Source organism: Colias eurytheme, chromosome 5, assembly GCF_061535395.1.
Source record: "Colias eurytheme isolate Ceu_HAF_F1 chromosome 5, ilColEury1 Martin Lab GWU primary, whole genome shotgun sequence".
In the NCBI taxonomy this organism is placed as follows: domain Eukaryota; kingdom Metazoa; phylum Arthropoda; class Insecta; order Lepidoptera; family Pieridae; genus Colias; species Colias eurytheme.
Window position 1 is genome coordinate 856,784 of NC_142984.1, and position 23,761 is coordinate 880,544.

Below are 23,761 nucleotides of genomic sequence, written 5' to 3' on the forward strand. Positions count from 1 at the left end.
GTATAAAAGGCACTAGGTATAAATAAGTTAAGCATATATTACTACAAACTTCATCCACAGGCTATGCTCGCGCAGATATATACAAATTATGGTAATTCCCAGTCATACTTAATCCGTTTTCAAGCCGATTCCGTTTAGTTGTGCGAAAAAAACCTATCAAAATTAGAATTTTTTCAATATCATGTTTGTTATTGTAAGTAATGCGATGATTTTTGTGGAGCCATCACGTTATTTATTCTGTCTCTTGGTGACCGAAATTCGAAATATTCAACAATTTAAAATAAAGTATAACCAGCTCTCTGACTAAAGAAATCTGAACACAGGAATGTAGTCACGTGTCATGCTCATTGTATGGGATTTAGAAATAAATTAAAAGGAGATAAAACTATTATTGTTCAATGAATAAGACATAGCATATCATTAGTTTGTTATCGATTATCTACAAAATAATAATATCTTTTTGATAAGTATCACGTAGGTATCAATGGATAAAAAAGTAATTGGTCTGTTTTGGACGTTTAATACGATTAAAATCGTAGATTAGTTGGAATAAACATGAAAATCGGCATATAATTTAATAATTGTGCCAGTTGTGCCCCGCGGTTTTACCCGCATTGCTCCGCTCCACAATAAATAGGCTGTCTATTGTCTAACACTAAATAGTTTTTCAAATCGGATCCATAGTTCCAGATCAGCGCGTGCAAGCAAACAAGCTTTATTCTACAAGAATCGATTTCGTAAAAGATTATGAAAAATACATTATTATAATTTTTTTGTTTAAAAATAAAAATATACTATAATTATTTTCTATCACCTAGCATAAATATAATTCAAGTGTTTCCCACAATAATAACGATAAATTACTAAATGCAATTAGCACATCTTTGAAACCATTTTAACTTTATTATATTGCGCATTAAATATGATTTATTATTGCTTTAATTGTAGTTAATTTATAGAATATTACTGCCACGACTTCATACGGATGCAAAAGCAAGCAATTATAATATAAGCTGCTTACAGCTTTGGCCCCGGTTGCCTGGAAGAGACCACAGCTAAGTGATAAAGCCGCCTAATAAACTATAGTGTATGTGGATGGCTTTTATACTCTGCTCTAGACAATATGTTAATCGTCACAATGTATAGTTTCATATTTCAAAATTCAAAGTCTTCTGTTAATTCGTCAGTAGAGCATTTCATATATGTACCTACTTATTCAAACATAAAAAACACGTTATTTTAACACACCCTGTACTGTTATGTATGTTGCATTTTATCACTGTTTATGATTGTTTACTGTATTTTGGTCTAGGCCTTCTTAGTGTTTCCTTGGTGCAATAGTTAGCGTTTTAGTGTTAAAATGATGTTATTGACTTAAATCGTCTCACCGACATTTATAAAAAAATATAAATAAATGCTCAATAGCTTCTTTACATGATAAAAGACCCAGCGTCTTGGAATAACAAATATGCAGTTACTACGTAATACATTGTGAAATTAAAATAAAAACAATAATATAATATGTAGTGATGTGATTAAAACTCTAATTGATTATAGAAATGATACTTACTGTTATTCGACAAAATTATGTCCACCTGAAAAGACTCGAATAATGTGTAGAGGATGAGATAGGATTCATGTAGTTTAGCATCCTTATTCCGTAGGTACGTGTATACAATTTAAAAATTAATTTGTAAAAGTATACATGCGATTATGTTAATGGATTATAAATCGTGTTTCATTTGTGTTTAGGTATCATATTATTACAATACAATTATATACTCGTAAATAAAATATACAATTAATCATAATAGTGTTAGTCAAATTACTCTGTCATTTGAGCAACAATAACTTGATTATGGTTCTTTCGTAACATCGTTTGGTTCTATCCGAAAATAGTTCTCTGTCCTACTCAAAAAACATCTTAGAAAAACTTCGAATAAGTTAATATCCTGTGCTAATTCTCTTGATATTCATTGGCATTTATTATCAGTCCAGTTTTGCACAGACTTGCGTGATCAACAATTAAAAACTAGTCACGTAAGTCGGTGAGTTTAACGCGAAAAAATAACGCAAAATGCCTAAAAAATAGAACCGGGTTTTTATTATTTATGACATACGTAAAGTATCATATTTACATAAAAAACAAAGCGCTAATTGTCACTTCAATAAAAGCGTATCTCTGTGATCTGTGATCGCAAATTAAACGGGTTTCAAACCGGTGTCATACGATCTGTGACGCGGTACATTATGGCAACTTGAAAAAATTATAATAAAACCAGTTTGTATACATTTTAAGCATGAATTACGACAGGAAAATTATGCAAAATAATAGGCTGTTCGAAATTATAAATAGGAAATCCATTAAGTTGTACAACTGTTGCTATTCGTTTAATTAAAACAAAAAGTAATCGAATTAGTAATGGTTTCAATTGAACACTTCATCCTAACTTGAACGGTTAACAAAAGCTTTGGTACCTACATTAATAACCGTAATTTCAACGCCTGGGCATGTTTATTAAAATTTTATACAATCACTACATAGTATAAAACAAAGTCGCTTTCTCTGTCCCTATGTCTTAAATCTTTAAGACTACGCAACGGATTTTTATGCGGCTTTTTTTAATAGATAGAGTGATTCAAGAGGAAGGTTTTAGTTGTATACGTAGTATATTATTATTAGTCTGTGGTTTTAGTATATAATTTACTAGCGGTCCGCCCCGGCTTCGCCCGTGGTACATATTGACGTTTTTTCTACATAAAAACCACCCTCGTACTTCAAGGAATATAATAAAAAAAGAATTATCGCTATCGGTTCAGCCGTTCTCGAGTTATGCGCTTACCAACACATTTTGCGATTCATTTTTATATATAAGATTAGGTTTTAGACAAAGCGGGCGAAGCCGCGGGCGGTAAGCTAGTTAATTATAAAATATACCTAATTTTACAAATCTAGTTTGGCATTATAAAGTAATTTACCTAATAGATTGGTCTGATGAAGAGTCATATATATTCAGTACTAGCGGTCCGCCCCGGCTTCGCCCGTGGTACATGTTTACGTTTTCTCTACATAAGAACCATCCTCGTACTTCAAGGAATATAATAAAAAAATAATTATCGAAATAGGTTCAGCCGTTCTCGAGTTATGCGCTTACCAACACATTTTGCGATTCATTTTTATATATAAGACTAGCGGTCCGCCCCGGCTTCACCCGTGGTACATAATATTTTCGTTTTCTCTACATAAGAACCATCCTCGTACTTCAAGGAATATAATAAAAAAAGAATTATCGAAATCGGTTCAGCCGTTCTCGAGTTATGCGCTTACCAACACATTTTGGGATTCATTTTTATATTATAGATAGATAAGTCAGTATAACTTTTATTATAGTTATTACTTTGTATTTATGTCTCTATTGAGCTTTGAAAGTTGTTCTGCAGGTTGATCTAATCACTAATGTATCATTTATAAAAACTTCGACAGAAATAAATAAAAATATACTGCATATTGCGTCAAGAGATCTAATGACGCACGTGCCGTTATTATCTTAGAGTTCTTTTAAAGTTAATTATTTCAACAACTCTAAACGAGTGTATTAGAAATTTATTTGTGATCTTTTCAGTGTTCATCTCTCTCTCTTATAATATCAATAGTCAATAATCTATTAAATCTTTACTAAGTCCATGACCATGAGTTTATAATATTATGTACAACTAACTTTCCGCCCGCAGCTTCACACGCTTTGTCTAAAACCTAATAAATTATATATACCTTCCTCTTGTATCACTCTTTCTATTAAAAAAAAGACGGGTTGCACTCCGGGAGTGCCGGCAGAAGTGAAAACTTGATTATTAACGTTGAGCATCACTACATAGTATCAAAGTCGCTTTCTCTGTCCCTATGTCCCTCTGTCCCTATTTCCCTATGTCCCTTTGTACGCTTAAATCTTTGAAACTACGCAACGGATTTTGATGCGGTTTATTTTAATAGATAGAGTGATTCAAGAGGAAGGTTTATATGTATAATAACATCCATTAAATAGTGGAGAAGTCCTGTTATTTTTGAGGTTTCTAATGTGATGTCGTAAAAAATTACATTTTTTCCGCTTACATTGCAAACGCAGGCTGAACCCTACGAGTTTTATCAAAATAATTTACTAAGTATTTATTATACACATTGAAAAGGTCTACAGAAAAGTCCGCGATGGTATATGTCTATCTCTTATGGATAACCCACAATAACTTTTTTTTGTCATTTACTTTTTATGACAAATAATGGCTAATTTTCGAAGCGATTTTAACCAATACAGCATTAATCCTTAACCAATTAAATACCTTGAATACATTGTTCATTTAATATAGATCTATATGGCCCTTTACACCGTATGATTTAAGTGAATATTTTCGAAGATATTACAGATTTTAAAATTGCGGGACGTAGCGTTTGCGGCGGTACCGGCCGGCCGCCCGGCTATATATATTTTTATACCCGTGCGAAGCCGGAGCGGGCCGCTATGTTTTTATATACAACGTTCACAGTTTTTCTGTACTGTATTTTAGTATCAGCATTGCACCCGTGCGAAGCCGGGGCGGGTCGCTAGTGTTTGATATTTTGGAATGGTATCCGTCTTAACGCTTTTTCGATCAGGTCACGTGTTCTGACGCGAGTTTAAGATTTTATACCCATTACAGAAAAAGTGCTCAACGCCGCTAAATAATTTTTCACTTCAAAAACCGCATCAAATTCCGTTGCAAAGTTTTAAAGATTTAACCATAATACATAGGAACAGAGAAAGCGACTTTGTTTTGTACTATGTAGTGATATGACCATTCAAAAGCACTTCTAAAAAGTACAGTTATAAGCGTTTGTTTGACAATAAAACTTTATAAGTACACGCTAAAATTGTTATAACAAAACACGTCATTTGTCGTTTGCAGTTAAAAAAATATCGCTAAAATTATTTAAAATAATAGTCACTAGCTAAATCTGGCATTTGAGAATTTGCGTCAATTCCCATAACTAGTTAAAAGTTTAGCATAATTACCAGTTTGTTATCTATATTACACATCCTTAAGTTTTGGCAAAAGTCAACGTTATATATTGGACGTAAACATAATAAATAACTAAATAAATACATGTTTGAGGTCAGATATGACGTTTTAGAAATTCTTCAGGTTTATTAGTGCAAGCCGGATTCGCCGAATTTCACCGAATCTCGTCTATTCTTTAAAAGCTGTAATAGGATTGACTTTTATAGTTTTATTTTCATCAATTTAATGCAAATGAAATGTCTAAAACTTACATTTTTTTTATTGCAACCCCGGCAATGGAGCAGGCGACCCACTTGATGATAGGTGATGGTCGCCGCCCATGACAATTCACAGCATTAGGTAGTATTGCCGGCTTTAAATAAACCTTTAAATAATAATTTACATAAACCATTAATAATATTAGTGTCATAATAGGGATAATTATACCCATTCTTGGATATAAATAATAAATAAATATTATAGGACATTATTACACAAATCGACCTAGTCCCACAGTAAGCTCAATTAAGGCTTGTGTTGTGGGTACTAGGCGACGATAAATAGAGGTATAATATTTAATAAATACATATATAGATAACTAGCGACCCGCCCCGGCTTCGCACGGGTGCATTGCTGATATTAATACCACAGTATTACAATATTATTTAATACACTACAGAAAAACTGTGAACGTTGTATAAAAAACATAGCGGCCCGCTCCGGCTTCGCACGGGTATCTATATATGTATATACATATATAAAACTCAAAGGTGACTGATATAGTGATCTATCAACGCACAGCCCAAACCACTGGACGTATCGGGCTGAAATTTGGCATGCAGGTAGATGACATAACGTAGGCGTCCACTAAGAAAGGATTTTTAGAAAATTCATCCCCTAAAGGGGTACCTAAAATAGGGGATGAAAACTTTTATCATGAAAATTTATCTTTTCCACGCTAGCGAAGCTGCGGGCAACAGCTAGTGAACTATAAAATAGATAGCCGGGCGGCCGGCCGGAACCGCCGCAAACGCTGCGTCCCGCAATTTTTAAATCTGTAATATCTTCGAAAATATTCACTTAAATCATACGGTGTAAAGGGCCATATAGATCTATATTAAATGAATAATGTATTCAACGTATTTAATTGGTTAAGGATTAATGCTGTATTGGTTAAAATTGCATCGAAAATTAGCCATTATTTGTCGTAAAAAGTAAATGACAAAAAAAAGTTATTGTGGGTTATCCATAAGAGATAGACATATACCATCGCGGACTTTTCTATAGACCTTTTCAATGTGTATAATACTTAGTACATTATTTTGATAAAACTCGTAGGGTTCAGCCTGCGTTTGCAATGTAAGCGGAAAAAATGTACTTCTTTACGACATCACATTAGAAACCTGAAAATAACAATACTTCTCCACTATTTAACACGTTCACTGCGGCATGTCCAGTATCGGGCCATCAGCGACTACACCACAGTGCGGCGCCCAAAATCGCAGTTTTCACCGTGGTGCGGCGAGGTTTTTTATATGTTAATCAATGACTAGAAAAGAGATAAATATATTTTTGTGATCACAGTTTGAAGTAGGACTCAATTTCGTTTAAAAATCGTATGGCAAAATATTGGACACACGCATAGAAAAGAAACCGTTTCTTTTGTGTGCGGCATGTCAAATATTTTGCCATGGACAAGCACCTCATGCCGCACTGTACTGCGAGCGCGCCGCGTGTCAATCTCGCATAGTGATGTACCAGGACCGCACGCGTCGTTATCAAATTTTTAAATGACAATGATACCTTAGAGGCTTTAGTTTTTTTACTTTCTTTTATTTCGTAGCATAAATGCAAAAATGTGATGACAGTTGTGAAAATAATATAAAACATTAAAACAAAAGTTACTGAACAAATTAAAACAAAAGTTACTGAACAATTTCCTGATAGTACTCTATCAAGTACCTTGTTTTATATGTGTTTTCTTTTGTATCGATGATCTCGTTATCTGTTAACAAACAGACTGAAATATACAAAATTGATTTATATCGATATCGATGTTTTATTTTACAGTGTTTCCCATCGCTATTACTGTAAACATGCCGTATCAACGCAGTGCGGGATGGCAAATAATTTTTCACAAAATCAGGGGTTTACATTTTCCCTCATATCTTTTAAACTATTGAGTCAAACTAAAAGCTATTTATGCGGTATATACAAGACTATATATACTATTATCCGAAAAAAATTTTTTTGAAATATCTTGAAATTTCATGAAATTATTAACCTTCAAAGTCAGTAGGTGCGATGTGATAAAAATGGCTCATGACGCACAGTGGTGAACTTGCCGATGTGAAGTATTGAAGACATGCCGCAACAACGGTAAGTTTGGCATTTTAGGTGCCGCAGTGAACGTGTTAATGGATGTTATTATACATATAAACCTTCCTCTTGAATCACTCTATCTATTAAAAAAAACCGCATCAAAATCCGTTGCGTAGTTTCAAAGATTTAAGCGTACAAAGGGACATAGGGACATAGGGACAGGGAAAGCGACTTTGTTTTATACTATGTAGTGATAACACCCAGACCCAAGAACAAATAATTGAGTTCATCACACAAATATTTGCCCTGACCGGGGATCGAACCCGGGACCGTCGGCTCAGTAGGCAGTTACTTTACCACTGCGCCAACCGCGTCGTCAAAAATAAAGCTTTTGATAAATATAAAGTTACTAAATGATATTTAAATTTTTCTATAAATCTGAATTAAAATCTTCATAATTTTAATATGTACCAACGCAAGAACAAGAACAGTCCTCTTGACAAAGGTTATAACGTTATAATAAGATAAAGGTGACCGGGTGAGGTACCTATATTTAATAATTAATTAATTTTAATATTAGTTGACGGAATTTATATGTATGTAACTGTGTCTTGCTTGGTTTTAGTTATTCAGCCAAATTAAATAGATTCGTTCTTATTTTTTTATTTTTTTTTCTAGTCCCTATAACCACATCTATTAAGTATTAGTCTAGTCATATATAATAATTATTATGTTTAATGTATGTTTGTCTTGTTACAGGTCCAAAATGGTGTTAGGGCCGAAGAAAGCGATACAACATGTCCCCAGCAAGGGGAGGATATCTATAATGAAAATACAGAACTTTACCGTACAAAAAAGACGTAAGTTATAATATGTTACTCATAATAATACAATATCTATCAACGCACAGGTGAACCAGCCTACAGATAGCCGCTATATATATAATATAATTTTTTTTCTAATTATGCGGAGCTGTAAAACTATGTTTGCATGCCAGTGTAACTGGCGAATGTGCTGTACATACTTTCCTTATAATGTAATAACTTGTAAACCACATTTAAGCAAATAAAGATATTTATTATTATTATGATGTAGACATCCGCTAAGAAAACATTTTGATAAATTCTACCCCCAAGAGGTTAAATAGGGGACGATTTGTAACTGAATTTTCATCATTACAATCACCATAAGTATATTTTCCCCTTTGGCCCCTAATCTATACTATTATTATAAAGCTGAAGAGTTTGTTTGTTTGTTTTGAACGCGCTAATCTCGGGAACTACTGGTAAGATTTGAAAAATTCCTTCGGTGTTAGATACCTAGCCCATTTATCGAGGTTATAGGCTATATATCATCACGCTACGACCAACAGGAGTGGAGCCACGGGGAGCCGCGCGGAGCAGCTAGTCACTTATAAAATATATATAAATTTATTAATAGACTCTACACACAACCGTTACCGTTAATTCATGTGTTAAATGTTTAAAAATAAATACCAAACTTAATTTATTAAATCTTTTTTACCGATGATTTTAATGGACTCCCAATTAATTTCATACAACGAGACAAGTTTAATTTAAGAAATAAATCGCACTCATATTTCTTTTTAATTTGCTTTTTTGCGGCGGATTATTAATAATATAATTATATAAAATAAATATAGGTTAATGAGTTTTTATCAACCGTTTTTTAAATTAAAAATAGGAAATAACCTTCTAAATTGAACCTGACCTTCCTTAAAGATAAACTATTTGATCTGCCATTATCTTATAACAATAAAAATATTATATTAAGTATGAAAATATAAATAAACTTTAACTAGTTTTAAATAACTACATCAGACGCAGTACACTGGTGAAGTAAAACTAAATTATTGACCACAATTTAGTAAAATGTATTTTTTTTTGCATTCAAAAGTATTTAGATACTATCTGTGACCTGCGGTTTTACCCGCAGTGCTCCGCTCTTCTAGGTCTTAGCGTGATGATATATCCTATAGCCGTCCTCGGTAAATGGGCTATCTAACACCATAAGAATTTTTAAAATCGGACCAGTAGTTCCTGAGATTAGCGCGTTCAAACAAACAAACTCTTTAGCTTTATAATATTATAATCCTTAATATTAGTATATAGATTTAATGTAGACTGCGAAGTTGCTAAAAATAATGGTTTTGTTTTGTTCACAGAGTCGGTAGTCACGCTAGTCTATGGAAGTTTATTAATTATTGTTGGAATGGTATCAATGATCATCGATCCGATTACAATAGTCACAAATTGGGTAAGTTTTATCATCATCATCATCATCATCATCAGTAAATTCTAAATGCATGCATTCTAATGTATTCTAAATGCCTATTTTTCGACAGTTTGCATCTCGAGAGTAAGATTATAATCTATCGGTTTTAAGCTATTGCATAGCTTCTATCGCGGGCCTTGAGCGCGGGGACCGAATCCAGAAATTCCGTAACGAAAAAACCTCACGCTCCCCACTCCGACGGGCTCGGAGGTGTGGCTTGAAGGCATAGCATGCAATAGCTTTACCGCGGCAGTCCTCGAGTGCCACACGTCTTTTTTTTAATCTTACGGCGACACTAGTTTAGGGAATATACACTCTCTTATAAGAGTTTAGGGAATAGGGCATAATCCAACACGCGGGCTCTTCACAATAGCGCGAGTAGAGGCCATCGCAATAGTGCAGACTGAAGAGGGCTTGTCGAGGGCCTAAATGTCTGTAATCAGTCGTCATTGTCGTAGATGTTTATTCATAATTGCCGTATTTATCTATTGATATTAAAGAATTATGACCGTGAGTAAATAATAACATTCATATTAACATCCGTTATTCCGATACATCTTCTTATATATAAAATTCTCGTGTCACAATATTAGTCTGCATACTCCTCCGAAACGGGTGGACCGATTCTCATGAAATTTTCTGTGCATATCGGGTAAGTCTGAGAATCGGCCAACATCTATTTTTCATATGTACCACGGGCGAAGCCGGGGCGGACGGCTAGTACTTATATAATAAAATTTAACATTTACATCAAAGGAACGAATCCATCAAATTATTGTACAAATATATACTTAGATTTTCGATAACGAAGCAAAAAAAGAGCATTCAATTTACAACTCATAATATGTAGTTCTTTATTACAATGAATTTGATACATTGTTCTTTAAAAACCTTCCTTTTAGAGCTTATTTATAAATCACAGGAAACACTGTATAAGTTTAACTTATTTTAGTTTGCTCAGAAAACAAACATATCCAACAAATATAACGTTTAACACTGAGCTCGCGTCATTGCAAACAAACTTAATTGTTCACATAATTACCTATTTATTTGTTTGAGTTGCTAAGTGTTTTAGTCATTGATTTGCTGAACAAACTTCCTTAGATAATAACGAACTTATTCTATTCATTTATTTTAATGATATAACAGTAATTATTAGTATTATATCCATAATATATTTTATGTCGTTTTTACGAAAAATTAATTAAGCAATGGCTATTTTTGTTAATTTATTTGAACAATGAATGCATAATGTTATTGAATAATGACTTATGTATTATGATATAACGCTAAATAGTAAATAAAATATTTTTGACCTATTTCGTTATGTAACATAATGTGCATCGTGATCTTCCAATTTCCAATAACCTTCTTTATTTCGGATTAGAATATATATTATTGTACTCAATGCCAAATGTTGTTGTTGTCAATATTTTGGACTGTAAGGTGAATGAATTTTAAAAATAATGTACAATCGTGTACTTCTATTTTTTTTTATTACATTTATTTTAATTAATATTCCTTTTTTTGATGTCGGTTAACAATAAAGATTGCTAATAATCGTAACGCAATGGAAAACGGATGTTCGTAAAAAAATCAATACTTATATCATTCAATGGTAAATATTTTCAGTACCTGTAGTGTTTTGTTACGTTAAGTTTGTCTCAAATATGCAACATATTATTTTCATTGTAAACAAAAGTCATTATTCAATATTTATATAACTAAGTATTTTCAACATTATATTAGAACTCAAGCTTATCTTAGATGATAACACAGGTACAACAACTTTTTTTACCAGCATAGGTATTTTCAAATCTGCTCCCGTACCACTATGTTTTAAATCAGTATTATTTCCAGTGTGGAAAAATGATGCTCATCGTCATAGATATGATCTTAGGATATGATGATGTCCTCATCGTGGTACCCCCCCCCCCAAGTCTGAAACACTAGGAAACAAATCCAATTAGAAGTTTACTAATATACCCATTTTATCACAGATTAAAATTAATTAATTTATTATTTATTAAGTAATTAATTTAAAATATTAAGCAATACAATAATATATTATTTCCAGTACGCAGAAATAAAGGAGGGTAAATTCATCTACAACATGTGGTCGAACCCGACGTATGAAGTATTCTCTGACGTCTACATTTTCAACTATACGAACGTCAAAGAGTTCCTCAGGGGAGAGGATAAAGTCCTAAAAGTTCAGGAATTGGGACCTTATAAGTTTCAGTAAGTTTTTGGTTTACATTCAAATGCTTTATAAATAAAAAAAATTTAAAGAATAGAAAAAAATTCGATCCCGAAACGGTTCGAACCCGCGTCTTTCGCCAATCCGGGGCAACGCCTGAGGGCGCTTGTGCAATACAAGGAATTTTACTGTCCGGCATTTCGATTTTTTACGGTCCGGTATGGCACGCCATTAATCTAAATGCTAGCTTGTCCACTATACGTAATTTTACTGTCCGACATTTCACTTTTCCCTATTCCGGATGGTTTTTTGTGTCTACGAGTCGCTGTACATATAATTGTTTTCGAATGCCCACTTGCTTGGATTTTACTCTTTTTACAGCATTAATGCTAATTGAAAGCAAGCTCTTGTTTTACTTCCTTTTAGCTGGCAATGTGATTTGAAAAGTCGGTATTGTTATTTTTATATAGGTACATTGACCTTTAATTATTATCTAAGTAAGTTTTGGTAAGTGAAAGTTCAAGTGGGAATAGCTTTAGCTCCTCGTCACCGATTAAAATAAATAAGTGAAACACGCATTTTAAATCTCATATGGAACTTTACTTTTTATAGAATAATATATCTTACGAAGTAATATAATATTTCATCTTCTATATTTTTTACTCGTTTCTTGTAAAATGCAAAAAAAATATGATAGAATTCTACCGCCAAACTTCCTTGAACTGTACCGCACTGATCCGAGTAAAGACGGACAGGTGCACAAGCCAATTCATCGGATTTTTCATGCCAAACCGGACCGTAAAAAATCGGAATGCCGGACAGTAAAATTCCTTGTAGTGCACAAGCGCCCTGACAGCTAACCGTGATCCGGAAATCCCAGAGCAATCGAATTTATGCTACTCTTTTGGTTTTATGTATTTGACAATATTTAAAAAGTAGTTAAATAGTACCTAGGTAGTGTTTCGACTATGTTTAATTTGGTAGTTAATAATAATAATATATTTGTTTTGGTAGTTCTTTTGATATTACTTTTTAGATGGTATTTGCTTGGTAAAGGCTTGGTATTTATTATGTTTAGAAGTCATTTTTGAAGGTTATTTTATATTTATCCTCATTTCAATTTTGAATACCACGCGAAGATATATTAATTCACAACTTTTTTTATCTTTTCCTAAAGTTCTAAGAACTAATAAGTGATAATCTCTTTTTGTCTTGAGTTAATGAAGTATAAAAATATCGTATGTTCTTGTGATAAGTTTTTTACATATTGAAGTTAATTATGCGAACACGAGATAAAAATAAATCATATGTGATACCGTAATATTATTATGTTTAGTACCGTTACTAAAATATTTTAATCTTATGTTTATTTAGGACATTAGAGAAATGTAGAGATTATGTAGTAGATAAAAAATCTTTTTTTATTCATATTTCTTGGCACAAGACCTTCCGATCATAATTTTTAAAATATTGCCTATATCGCATTGGAATAATTTAAATTTCTACTGCGGGATGTTTTTCAAAAAATTTGAGAAAAGATATTCATTACAATAAAAAGAAAAAGAAAAAAATTACATCTTACATACTTCAAAATATTACTCTTAAAAAACAAATAACTTACTCTTAGGGCTATTTACAACATTTTTTGATTCCATATGGCATTTTTGGATTATTTTTGAACATTTTTTTATCATATAAACTTCATTAATAAGAAGACATTTAAACTGACATTATATATTACAAAAAGCCTATCCCTTACCTTACCATTATATCTTAAAGCAGTATAATTTCCAGTGAGGAAAAATTACAGCCTTCTCTTGATCCTCTAGCGCAACCACTTTCGAACACAGGATAGTATTGCTGTAAAACATCATGGTAACCCCCCAGACCTTAGAAAGAGCATAACATTTGATCACATACAAACAGCATAAAATTTGATCACATAGAAACAGCATAACATTTAATCACATAGGAACAACATAATATTTCATCACATAGGAACAGCATAATATTTCATCACATAGGTACAGCATGACATTTAATCACATAGAAACAGTCTAACATTAGATCACTTGCAGGGAGATGAGGACGAACGAGAACATAACGATAGACAAAGAGCGCGGGGTGATGACGATGAACCCGGTGATCAAGCTGAAGTTCCTCCCGGACCAGTCGGTGCGGCACTACAACGATACTGTGGTCGTACCGAACATTGCGTTGCTCGTGAGTTCGATTTTATTTTGTACTTAATTGCACTAACAATTTATATAGCAAAACAGAAAAAAAGAACCGAATGGCAGTCTTCTAGCCAGTTAATGATCTCTTCCAGACTATATAACCACCATTGCCTTAAAAAATGCGTTTAGAAGAGGACTACTTCCACCTTTAGCACGTGGTTTTACACAGTATAGTGGCGGATAAACGTGTTTATCTAGATTATAACTCTATTTTAGTTATGTAGTAGTAGTAGTTATGTAGGTATGTCAATTTTAGTTTACTTATAATATTGGTTCCATGGTTTCAGATACCTAGGTGCTAGAATCTGTTTAATATTTTTGGGCATAAAGCTACTTATAACGACTAGATATATCTAACATAATTGGCCATAAATATTATCGGTGATAGTTATTTAAATTTTTATGAAACATAAATTACTGACCACATCGAAGATATTGAAGGCAGAAATTCAAAATCTCAGGACCAGTCTCATAAATCATTTTTATACATTTCGGCATTGTAATTATAAAGTTGTCACAAAGTTTCCTCAATGAAACAAATCGGCTCACGTGCTCACGTGTACACAACGCATTACGAGAGTTGAATGCCTTTTGTTTGACATTAATATTATTACACCCATGTTAAAGCGACTCCTTCCTACATATAGCCACATTTAGCAGACTTAAATCTTTGATTTATTGTAAGAATTTGCAAATTGTAAAACCAGGGCTTCATTATGAGAAACGTTTCCACGTTTTATTTATTTGCGGAAGCATAAGTGGCATTCGGTAGCTACATCTAGATAGATGGCCAGAAGATTTTTTTTGTTTATGTCGTGAATTATTATTTATTGCAAAAGTAACTGTCCATACCTGCAAAGTGCAAAGATAAAAAATCTTTAAATATTTTTTCTTAATCTAATCGTAAATCCGTCTTTTCTTTAAAAAGCCATTTGCAGATGCCTTTTTTGTTCATGGGCGGGTGAGGTCTATTACCACTCGTTTGCCGGTTCTGACAAAAAAAATACTAAAGATTTTCCTCAACTTTAAGTTAGTGCCATTGAATTGATAGTATCAGTATATTATGCTAAACGGAATTTAAGAAAAAATGACACCCGTGCATAATACATAACTTATAGTTATTAATAATTTTTTGTTGGAATTTGATGGTTTTGGAAAATAATATAAGTGGTTTTTTATTAAGATATTTGACGGATATTATGATAAATATAAAGATCTTCGAGGTTAAAAATATCCTTCTCCCTCCCCGAACCGACCGGTCTAAAAATGTAACCTTAGTCATTCAGGAGTAATGAGGCTATCAACTCAAATAATTTAAATTCAAACCAATAGTTCTAAAACAAAAACGTGAAAAACAAGCAAATCTCTAGCTCTATATTATTAGCATATATTACGAGGCAGATTTGGAAGCACGTGTATTCTCATGAATACATGGGAAGCGATAGCAAGGTTGGAGGTCATGTCACCTGTACCAGGTGTCAAAGCACATTAGCAAATTGCTTTTTGCCGTGTTTTTGTTAATTTTTTGCTCGTTTTTGTAGCGTCTTGTTATGTATATTGGCGGTCGGCTGATGATATGCAAAATTGCTATTTGATGTTGTAAAGTATCTGCTTCTTGTTGGAATAATTTTATTTTTCGAGAATGTCATGTATAAAAAATATAAACTGTCAATCATTTACATTTAGAAAAACAGATTTTCTTCATGAGTAGAGCTACTCGTTTATAGCTTTGATATCAAAACCTATTGCCTCTTATTTTTAAACATTCTTTGTACCGAATTATACGTGTAAAATTTACCCTATTTTTCCACATTACCTTTCTACTATCTATTTCAGGCCATCAGTACGCTTCTAGCTGACCAAGGGCTAGGCTATCTCGCCAATGCAGCAGCCTACTACACGATAAAGGCTCTAGACTCAGAACTCTTCAAGGAGATGACAGCTGGTGAATTCTTATGGGGATATGAAGATCCACTGGTGAAGGTGGCCAGTAATTTGGTGCCTGGTTGGATTGATTTCGGAAAAATTGGAATTATGGATCGGGTGAGTCTTTTTTTATAATAAGGATATGTGAAAAGTTAAATATTTTTTAGAGATTTTTTGGAATTTCAACCATTTTTTTATCTCCGTCTCAAAATTTCTTAGAAAAATAACGAGCTTCATTTTTTATGATTTTTTTTTCGATTTCGATTGTCATTAATTTGTCGATAATTAATTAAATAAATAAAAAAAAATATTGACGTAATAAATAGGTACAGCTTATATATGAATCCGCTCCTGAATTTGTGAAATACTTTGTCTCAGGAGCCAGTGGCTTCTCCCATTAACCTCTAACGGCTCTAACCTGCAGCTGCGTTCTACTGCATGCATCGTGATGACACATACATTCGACATATCTTCTACGAAAACCACCATATAATAATGTGGCGTAATTGAAGGCTTTAAAATATGTATGACGACTTACTGTAGGAAATTTACCTGCTTATATACCTATTATATTATTTTTATAAATCTCAGTATCGCTGAAATTTGCATAATTATAATTTATATAGTGACAAATATTATTGTCTATAAAATAAACAAGTTCTAAGTAGGCACTTCCGTGGTTCGAGCAAAAAATCGTGAAACTCACACTTAGAAGGAAAAATATAAACTACGCCTATTTGGAAAAATTAATTTTATTGTCTTGTGACTTGTGTATTAAATACAGTTGCTAGCCGTGACTCGTGATATATTTTGTCATATTCATCGTACTCGTGAAAATGTATTTGGAGGAAACAGTAGACTTTAATGTACCAAATTTTATTACTCGACTGCGTCAGAAGGGTTATGTTTTTCGAGTGTATGTACTTGTCGTGTTTTATATGTATGTGAGTGATGTCAATAGATTCATCTTAATAATAAGAATGACATATCATCAAAACATATAAAAAACGGAAAACAGCGCCAAAAAATAATTAATAGTAAAATTAACAGTCGTATTTTTTGTTTTTTTATTAATAGTATAATTAATAGGTAGTATAATTAAATTAAATCAATACATATAGACAATATACGTAGTAGCTAAATAGCTTTATGCATTATTTTCTTATAAAATACCTATATTTGTGGAAGCTTTATCAAAAGTACAACATTTTCGATCTTGCTGACAACTATACATTACGGCTTATCCCCGTCTCAAAACATAATTTCTGACGTATTTGTTTTTTTCCTGAGTGTTTGTGTTTCTACATAGGTAATATCGCAAATACCTTTTAAACTTGTAACTTGTTGTTATTATTGGAAAGCTTCCGTAAACATGGCACAAAGTATAATTGGGAGGAGTCTAACGGAATTTAAAAATAAAATAAATTATAGAATCGACTTGATAGATCGAGTTTTTTGAACAGATAGGTACCTAAATAATTCTACTCGGTAATATTTAGATTGTTATTATGTAGTAACTATGTGAATATTAGTACCATGATTCAAAAGCGTACCTAATAATTTGGAAAATAAAGAAAATTTAGTGTTTGAGTCATCTACTTTATTTGATCGATATTTCGCGTATAGGATGACGCTTCTCTATAAATATTGTAACATATTCTTGTCATATTATGAAGATGAAGTATGATATTATGTCGTGCAGGGCGTTAAAATTTCTATGGATATTGTTTCATTTGTTTCTCGTCTCCGGCATGGCCTGTCCCCGGCACCGTGTAGCGTGAATGATGTTTAAATATTAAAAACTATATTAATAAGTATTTATTAGTTATTTTTATTATTAATTAGTTGTTATTATTAAGCATATTAATTAGTATAATATCTTCAGTTCTATGCTCAAAGACAAGAAGAGGTGGAGGTGGAACTTCGGGATCCGAAAAAAAGATACTCCATCAACACGTGGAACAAGTTACCTGGTCTGCCTGAACAGGGCTTTAAAACGCTTAATACGAGGTAGGTTTTTGTTAACTTTGTATTAGATATTATTTAGTAGGTAATGTTTGGTTTTGAGTATTTTTGTACTAGTTAGGTACCTTTTTTTTAGTAGGTTAGGCTTAGTTTTGAGGTATTTTTGGAAGTGATTTTAGTTTAGATTTTATTTTCTTTGTAAGATCTTCTCCTTGAAGCAAGTATACATGTTTAGGTTTATTCAATTGCGCTCATTGGAATCAATTAATATTGGATTCAAATATTTTTGTTTTTATTAAAAACCTTTGATTCTCATTGCAACTGTATGTCTTAATGGTCCTTTTCATGGGTTTCATTGCATTTTGCTTAGTTTAGTTTGAAAGCAATTGTATTATGTTACATTATTTCTTCTTTTCAAGATATTCTGCTATACTATTTTCGACACTTATTATTTAACCCTCCCCAGCATCCCCTGCAACCGCCTGAAGGGCACGTTCGAAGGGCTCATGTTACCCCCGAACTACAACACGAGCAACCCCATCCCCGTGTTCCGCAAGCAGGCGTGCCGCGTGAACCCCTTCGCCTTCCAGCGCAGCTTCGTGGGGGACCTCGGCTTTAGTGTGTCCAGGTTAGTGTACACTGTAGACGTGAATGTTATTGTTAGTGTTAATGTCACTGTTAATGTTAGTGTTAGTGTCATTGTCAGTGTTAATGTTCTTCTTCTTCTTCTCTTAATTAATGGCTCCACCCAATAAAAAGGGACTTCGCCAATGCCCAGTATATATGGGAGAGACAGGACTCCCTGTTAATGTTAACTGTCACTATTAATGTTACTGACACTGGAACTGTTGTGGTTTATAGAATGAGTAATAGCATGTTATTTGGATTAAAGAATAATACATATCTATACTAATATTATAAAGAGGAAAGGTTTGTATGTATGTATGTATGGTTTTCACGCATAAACTACTGGACCGATTTTGATGAAATTTGGCACAGATAATCTTTAGACCCTGAGAAAGAACATAGGCTACCTTTTATTGCGAAATATGTACCACGGGCGAAGCCGGGCGGACCGCTAGTAATTCAAATAAAATAACAAATTTTATGAAAGTATGAAAAAACCATCAAAATATCATATTTCTAAGAAAAGGCAACTTTCTAATTCGCTAAAACTTTTGGGCTCAATTAAGCGAAAAACAACAAAAACAAAATGGCATAGAGTGAAATTGGCTAATAAATCATTCTCTTAATTGGACTTAGCAATAAATATTCCCAATAATTTCGATTACCTTGCAATTTGAATCTGATCCGAGGTATTTCTTATTATCTATGTGGTTAAAATTACTAAATTGACCCGTGTCTTCTGACCGTAAAACAAAACAAGAAGTTAAAATGTGCAGATTTAAGTTTTGTATTTATTATAGCTTAAGAATTAAAAACTATAAATATTCCTGTGAGATTATTCAGAATTCATCAGAATCTTCCGTTCGAAGTGTAAATTTAAGCCACCTGAAACCATAGAAAAAACATAATTAAAATCGTTTCAGACCAAAGAACTTACCGGTATGTCTCATAGCAGTGCATAAACTCATGTGGAAATTATACTGATAATATGAAGCAACAAACACGTGCAAGAAATATATACAGAAAGATTTAATATTAATTACTAGGTTTCCGCCGGCGGCTCCGCCCGCGGTTTCAAAGAAAAACTCGCATAGTTCCCGTTCCCGTGGAATTTCCGGGATAAAACCTATCCTATATTACTCGTGGATAATGTAGCTTTCGAATGGTGAAAGAATTTTTAAAATCGGTCCAGTAGTTTATGAGCCTATTCATTACAATCAAACAAACAAACAAAGTTTTCCTCTTTATAATATTAGTGTAGATTAATACTGTAATATTTCAGGTTCCAAATGGAAGATTCAGCGTTTAACAAGACTAATCGTTACGCGTGTGACTGCACGGACCACTGCTTGCCCGACGGCTTCGTCGATATCGGGAGTTGTTATTATGGTAAATATATTTAAATATTCATTCTGTAATAATAATAATTGGTTTCACGTAGATAATCGATAGAAATATTGAAAAATACAATCTTTATATATAAAAATGAATCGCAAAATGTGTTGGTAAGCGCATAACTCGAGAACGGCTGAACCGATTTCGATAATTCTTTTTTTATTATATTCCTTGAAGTACAACGATGGTTCTTATGTAGAGAAAACTTAAATATTATGTACCACGGGCGAAGCCGGGGCGGACCGCTAGTCTTATATATAAAAATGAATCGCAAAATGTGTTGGTAAGCGCATAACTCGAGAACGGCTGAACCGATTTCGATAATTCTTTTTTTATTATATTCCTTGAAGTACAACGATGGTTCTTATGTAGAGAAAACTTAAATATTATGTACCACGGGCGAAGCCGGGGCGGACCGCTAGTCTTATATATAAAAATGAATCGCAAAATGTGTTGGTAAGCGCATAACTCGAGAACGGCTGAACCGATTTCGATAATTCTTTTTTTATTATATTCCTTGAAGTACAAGGATGGTTCTTATGTAGAGAAAACGTAAATATTATGTACCACGGGCGAAGCCGGGGCGGACCGCTAGTCTTCTTATATATAAAAATGAATCGCAAAATGTGTTGGTAAGCGCATAACTCGAGAACCGCTGAACCGATTTCGATAATTCTTTTTTTATTATATTCCTTGAAGTACGAGGATGGTTTTTATGTAGAGAAAACGTAAATATTATGTACCACGGGCGAAGCCGGGGCGGACCGCTAGTTTTACAATAAAATTAACTACTCAATAGCTTTACAATTTTACTGTGCCTGCTTTAATTGTTGTGTTATTGTTTATTAAAATAACAATTTACTAATAAATTATATCACTATTTCGTTTGGATCCGATAATTTTTACAGCCAGAATCAGATTTGGTTTCTAGACTTGTAATATCCTTCCTGAATATTTTCATTGTAAAATAATGTAATACTTATCCTTCTAGGATTCCCAATCGCGTTATCAAAACCACATTTCCTGGACACGGACCCGCAGCAGCAAGCGTTCTTCGAGGGCATGTATCCGGATCCCGTCAGGCACGCCTCACATGTGGATATTGAAACTGTAAGTAACTCAAACTTATGCTTGAATTCAAACTCAACAGAGTTTAGTCAGATGAGATATGTAAAATATACCTAATTGTTAATCGTCTTAGATTTTTTTTTATTGTACAATAGGGGAGCGCTTGGCCACAATCTCGCCTGATGGTAAGCTGAGATGTGGCCTAAGATGGAGCCTCTTAGATAATAATATTTAGACTCTCTAACAATTGACATTCTACATTCTTTATGGTTAACAATTTATTGCTCCAATCTCCTAAATTAAGGAGGTAACATAGGCAAATTGTATTGACAATTTCTTAAGACTGACAAATAAGGAAAAAAAAAACGGACCCAAAACATAACCTTGTGGAACACCCATTGTAAGCAGTAGCTTATTATTTAGGGCATAATTTTAATGCTTTATGTTAAGGACTACAATTTTTAGACAGTTTCCAATTCCGTGAGGTAGATCTTATAGTGTTTACAATGGTGGTATATCTAATTACTGTCGTGTTCATAAAATTTCGTGTTTTCAATCCATTCAAAAATATAATTTCCATATATTCCAGCGGCTCGGCGTCCCAATGGCGCTAGAGACCAACATCCAGGTGAACATAGCGGTGCGCTCTGCGGCCGGCAACCCGGTCGCGGCGCCGCTCGCCAAACGCGTGCTGCCGCTTATTTGGTTGTCACTTGTGAGTATACATACATACATACATGCACACTGTATGTAATGTACTGTAAATGTTACAGTCAAAACCCTGAACCAGTCAATAACGTTATTGATCAAGGGTGTCGGTCAATATGTATATTTTATCTAACAAAATCAGTTAATAAGGTTTTCGACCGACACCCTCAATTAATAACCTTATTGACTGATTTAAAGAGCAGACATTCAGTCAATATAGGTTTTAACCAACGCACTGAATAGATTTTAATACTTAAACCTTTCTGTAATGGGCAAGTAAAACTCGCTATGGTTTTACTTGCCCATTACAAGGATATTGACCGACGCCCTTGGTCAATAACGTTATTGACTAATTTTACCGGTCAATAAGGTTATTGACTGGTTCAGGGTTTTAACTGTAGCATATACACTGACACTATATATTGCACTGTAGACAATGTACTATACATTCTGCACTGTATACAATATAGACACTGTACACACGGCCTCTATACACACTACACATGTACAAACAAACATAATATAATATTTTACATAAAGAATGAAGAATGAAGTGTACACTGCAACACACAGTATACAAGATACCCAGCTCTACATACCACACTCCGTATACATTTGACTGCAATACACATTCTACACTCTACTACACTGTATACAGACACTACATTGAAACATTTACCATACACACTGCACTCTATAAATCACATTCATTGCCATTCATTAAAATATCTCAATTGTTATAAATAATAAATACCAATATAGTAATGAGGTTATTCGATTTTATTTCTTAATATTTTTTTATAATTTTTTACATTGTATTAGACATTTTGTACAACTAGTTACATCCATCATCCATAATTATTGTAGGTACTAAACACACAGCGTTTTCACCAATTCTTTCCTATCTTTACAGTACTGCAAAGGGCCACCCCCAGAAGTGGCATCAATCCTCCGACTCCGTTTCGTCATCGCCCCACCCCTCCTCCTCACCCTGGAGATCCTCTCCATCATCAGCGGCATTGCCCTCATCACCCACGGCGTACTCCGCATGTGGAGGCCCAAGTACAAGCTCGTCCAGCAAGAAGATAAACCCATGAAGGTCGTGGAAAGGAGGAAGACCAGTCTGGTTCTAAACATGGCAGATAACTTTAGTGATGATGAACTGGCGAAGGAAGCAGTTTCCTTGCTAGCGATAAGGGAAGAAGATATGGATCTACCGGACTTATTGATGAACGAATCGTGATTTGAACTTTAAACAGTTTAGAAATGTTAGTGGTGAAAATGGAAAAATGTGCCCAAATGTGGAAGTTTTTCAAAAATTGTGACTTGTGTTTTTGAGTTGGTGGGAGGAATCTCATAAAGAACTGGAAGCTGTGAAAATGCTAGAAATATGAATCTCGTGATAAGTGGATTCCATTGTAGGAGTTAGGTGGAGGGTAAGTTATTGAAGACGTTAAGTAAAGGTTAAGTGAAACTTGAAATGGTAATGTATATCTTGGAATTATTCTGAGATGTATAGTTTGGAATATATTTAACCAAATATTGTGAGCCCTAGGAAAAGATGTATCTTAGGAAAACCTACCTTGTATTACCTAATGAGTAAAAGTAGGAAATTCTGACATTTTCTTACTGTTTTTTTTAATAAATCGCTCATCCTCAGTGAAATAATATATAAGTAAATAAATACATTCCTTATCTCTTTAAAGTACTATTTTTGCCAAAAATGTAGTCTTATTTTCAAGACTGACATTTTTCGCTCCTGGGTATTTAATAACTTGAGAGAGTACTTTAGAAAAGGATTATTTAAATAATTTTCTTTTATAAAGAGGCATTTATTTTACGTAGTGACATGTTTTCTATTGAACTGCGCAAAATTTAGACAAAAATCATCAAAACAGAAATGCTAGTTTATATTGAATTTAGTGAAGTTTGAAATACATTCCATACCAAAATTGCCTTTTACCTCGCTTTTCAATAGTGTTTGAAA

General features: G+C 33.4%; 1 protein-coding gene across 1 annotated transcript in view; it reads left to right on the plus strand.

The window, feature by feature from the left end:
• Window positions 1-23,405, plus strand: part of LOC149908240 (scavenger receptor class B member 1-like) — a 32,709-nt gene extending 9,304 nt beyond the window's left edge. The window contains exons 2-12 of the mRNA XM_090101674.1: window positions 8,113-8,213; window positions 9,539-9,630; window positions 11,726-11,889; window positions 13,927-14,071; window positions 15,922-16,128; window positions 17,897-18,021; window positions 18,443-18,604; window positions 19,886-19,992; window positions 20,990-21,108; window positions 21,656-21,781; window positions 22,688-23,405. Of these exons, the coding sequence (XP_089957800.1) occupies window positions 8,120-8,213; window positions 9,539-9,630; window positions 11,726-11,889; window positions 13,927-14,071; window positions 15,922-16,128; window positions 17,897-18,021; window positions 18,443-18,604; window positions 19,886-19,992; window positions 20,990-21,108; window positions 21,656-21,781; window positions 22,688-23,017 (1,671 nt within the window). The 5' untranslated portion in view covers window positions 8,113-8,119 and the 3' untranslated portion in view covers window positions 23,018-23,405. The remainder of the gene's footprint in view (window positions 1-8,112; window positions 8,214-9,538; window positions 9,631-11,725; window positions 11,890-13,926; window positions 14,072-15,921; window positions 16,129-17,896; window positions 18,022-18,442; window positions 18,605-19,885; window positions 19,993-20,989; window positions 21,109-21,655; window positions 21,782-22,687) is intronic.
• The last annotated feature ends 356 nt before the right edge of the window (window positions 23,406-23,761 follow it).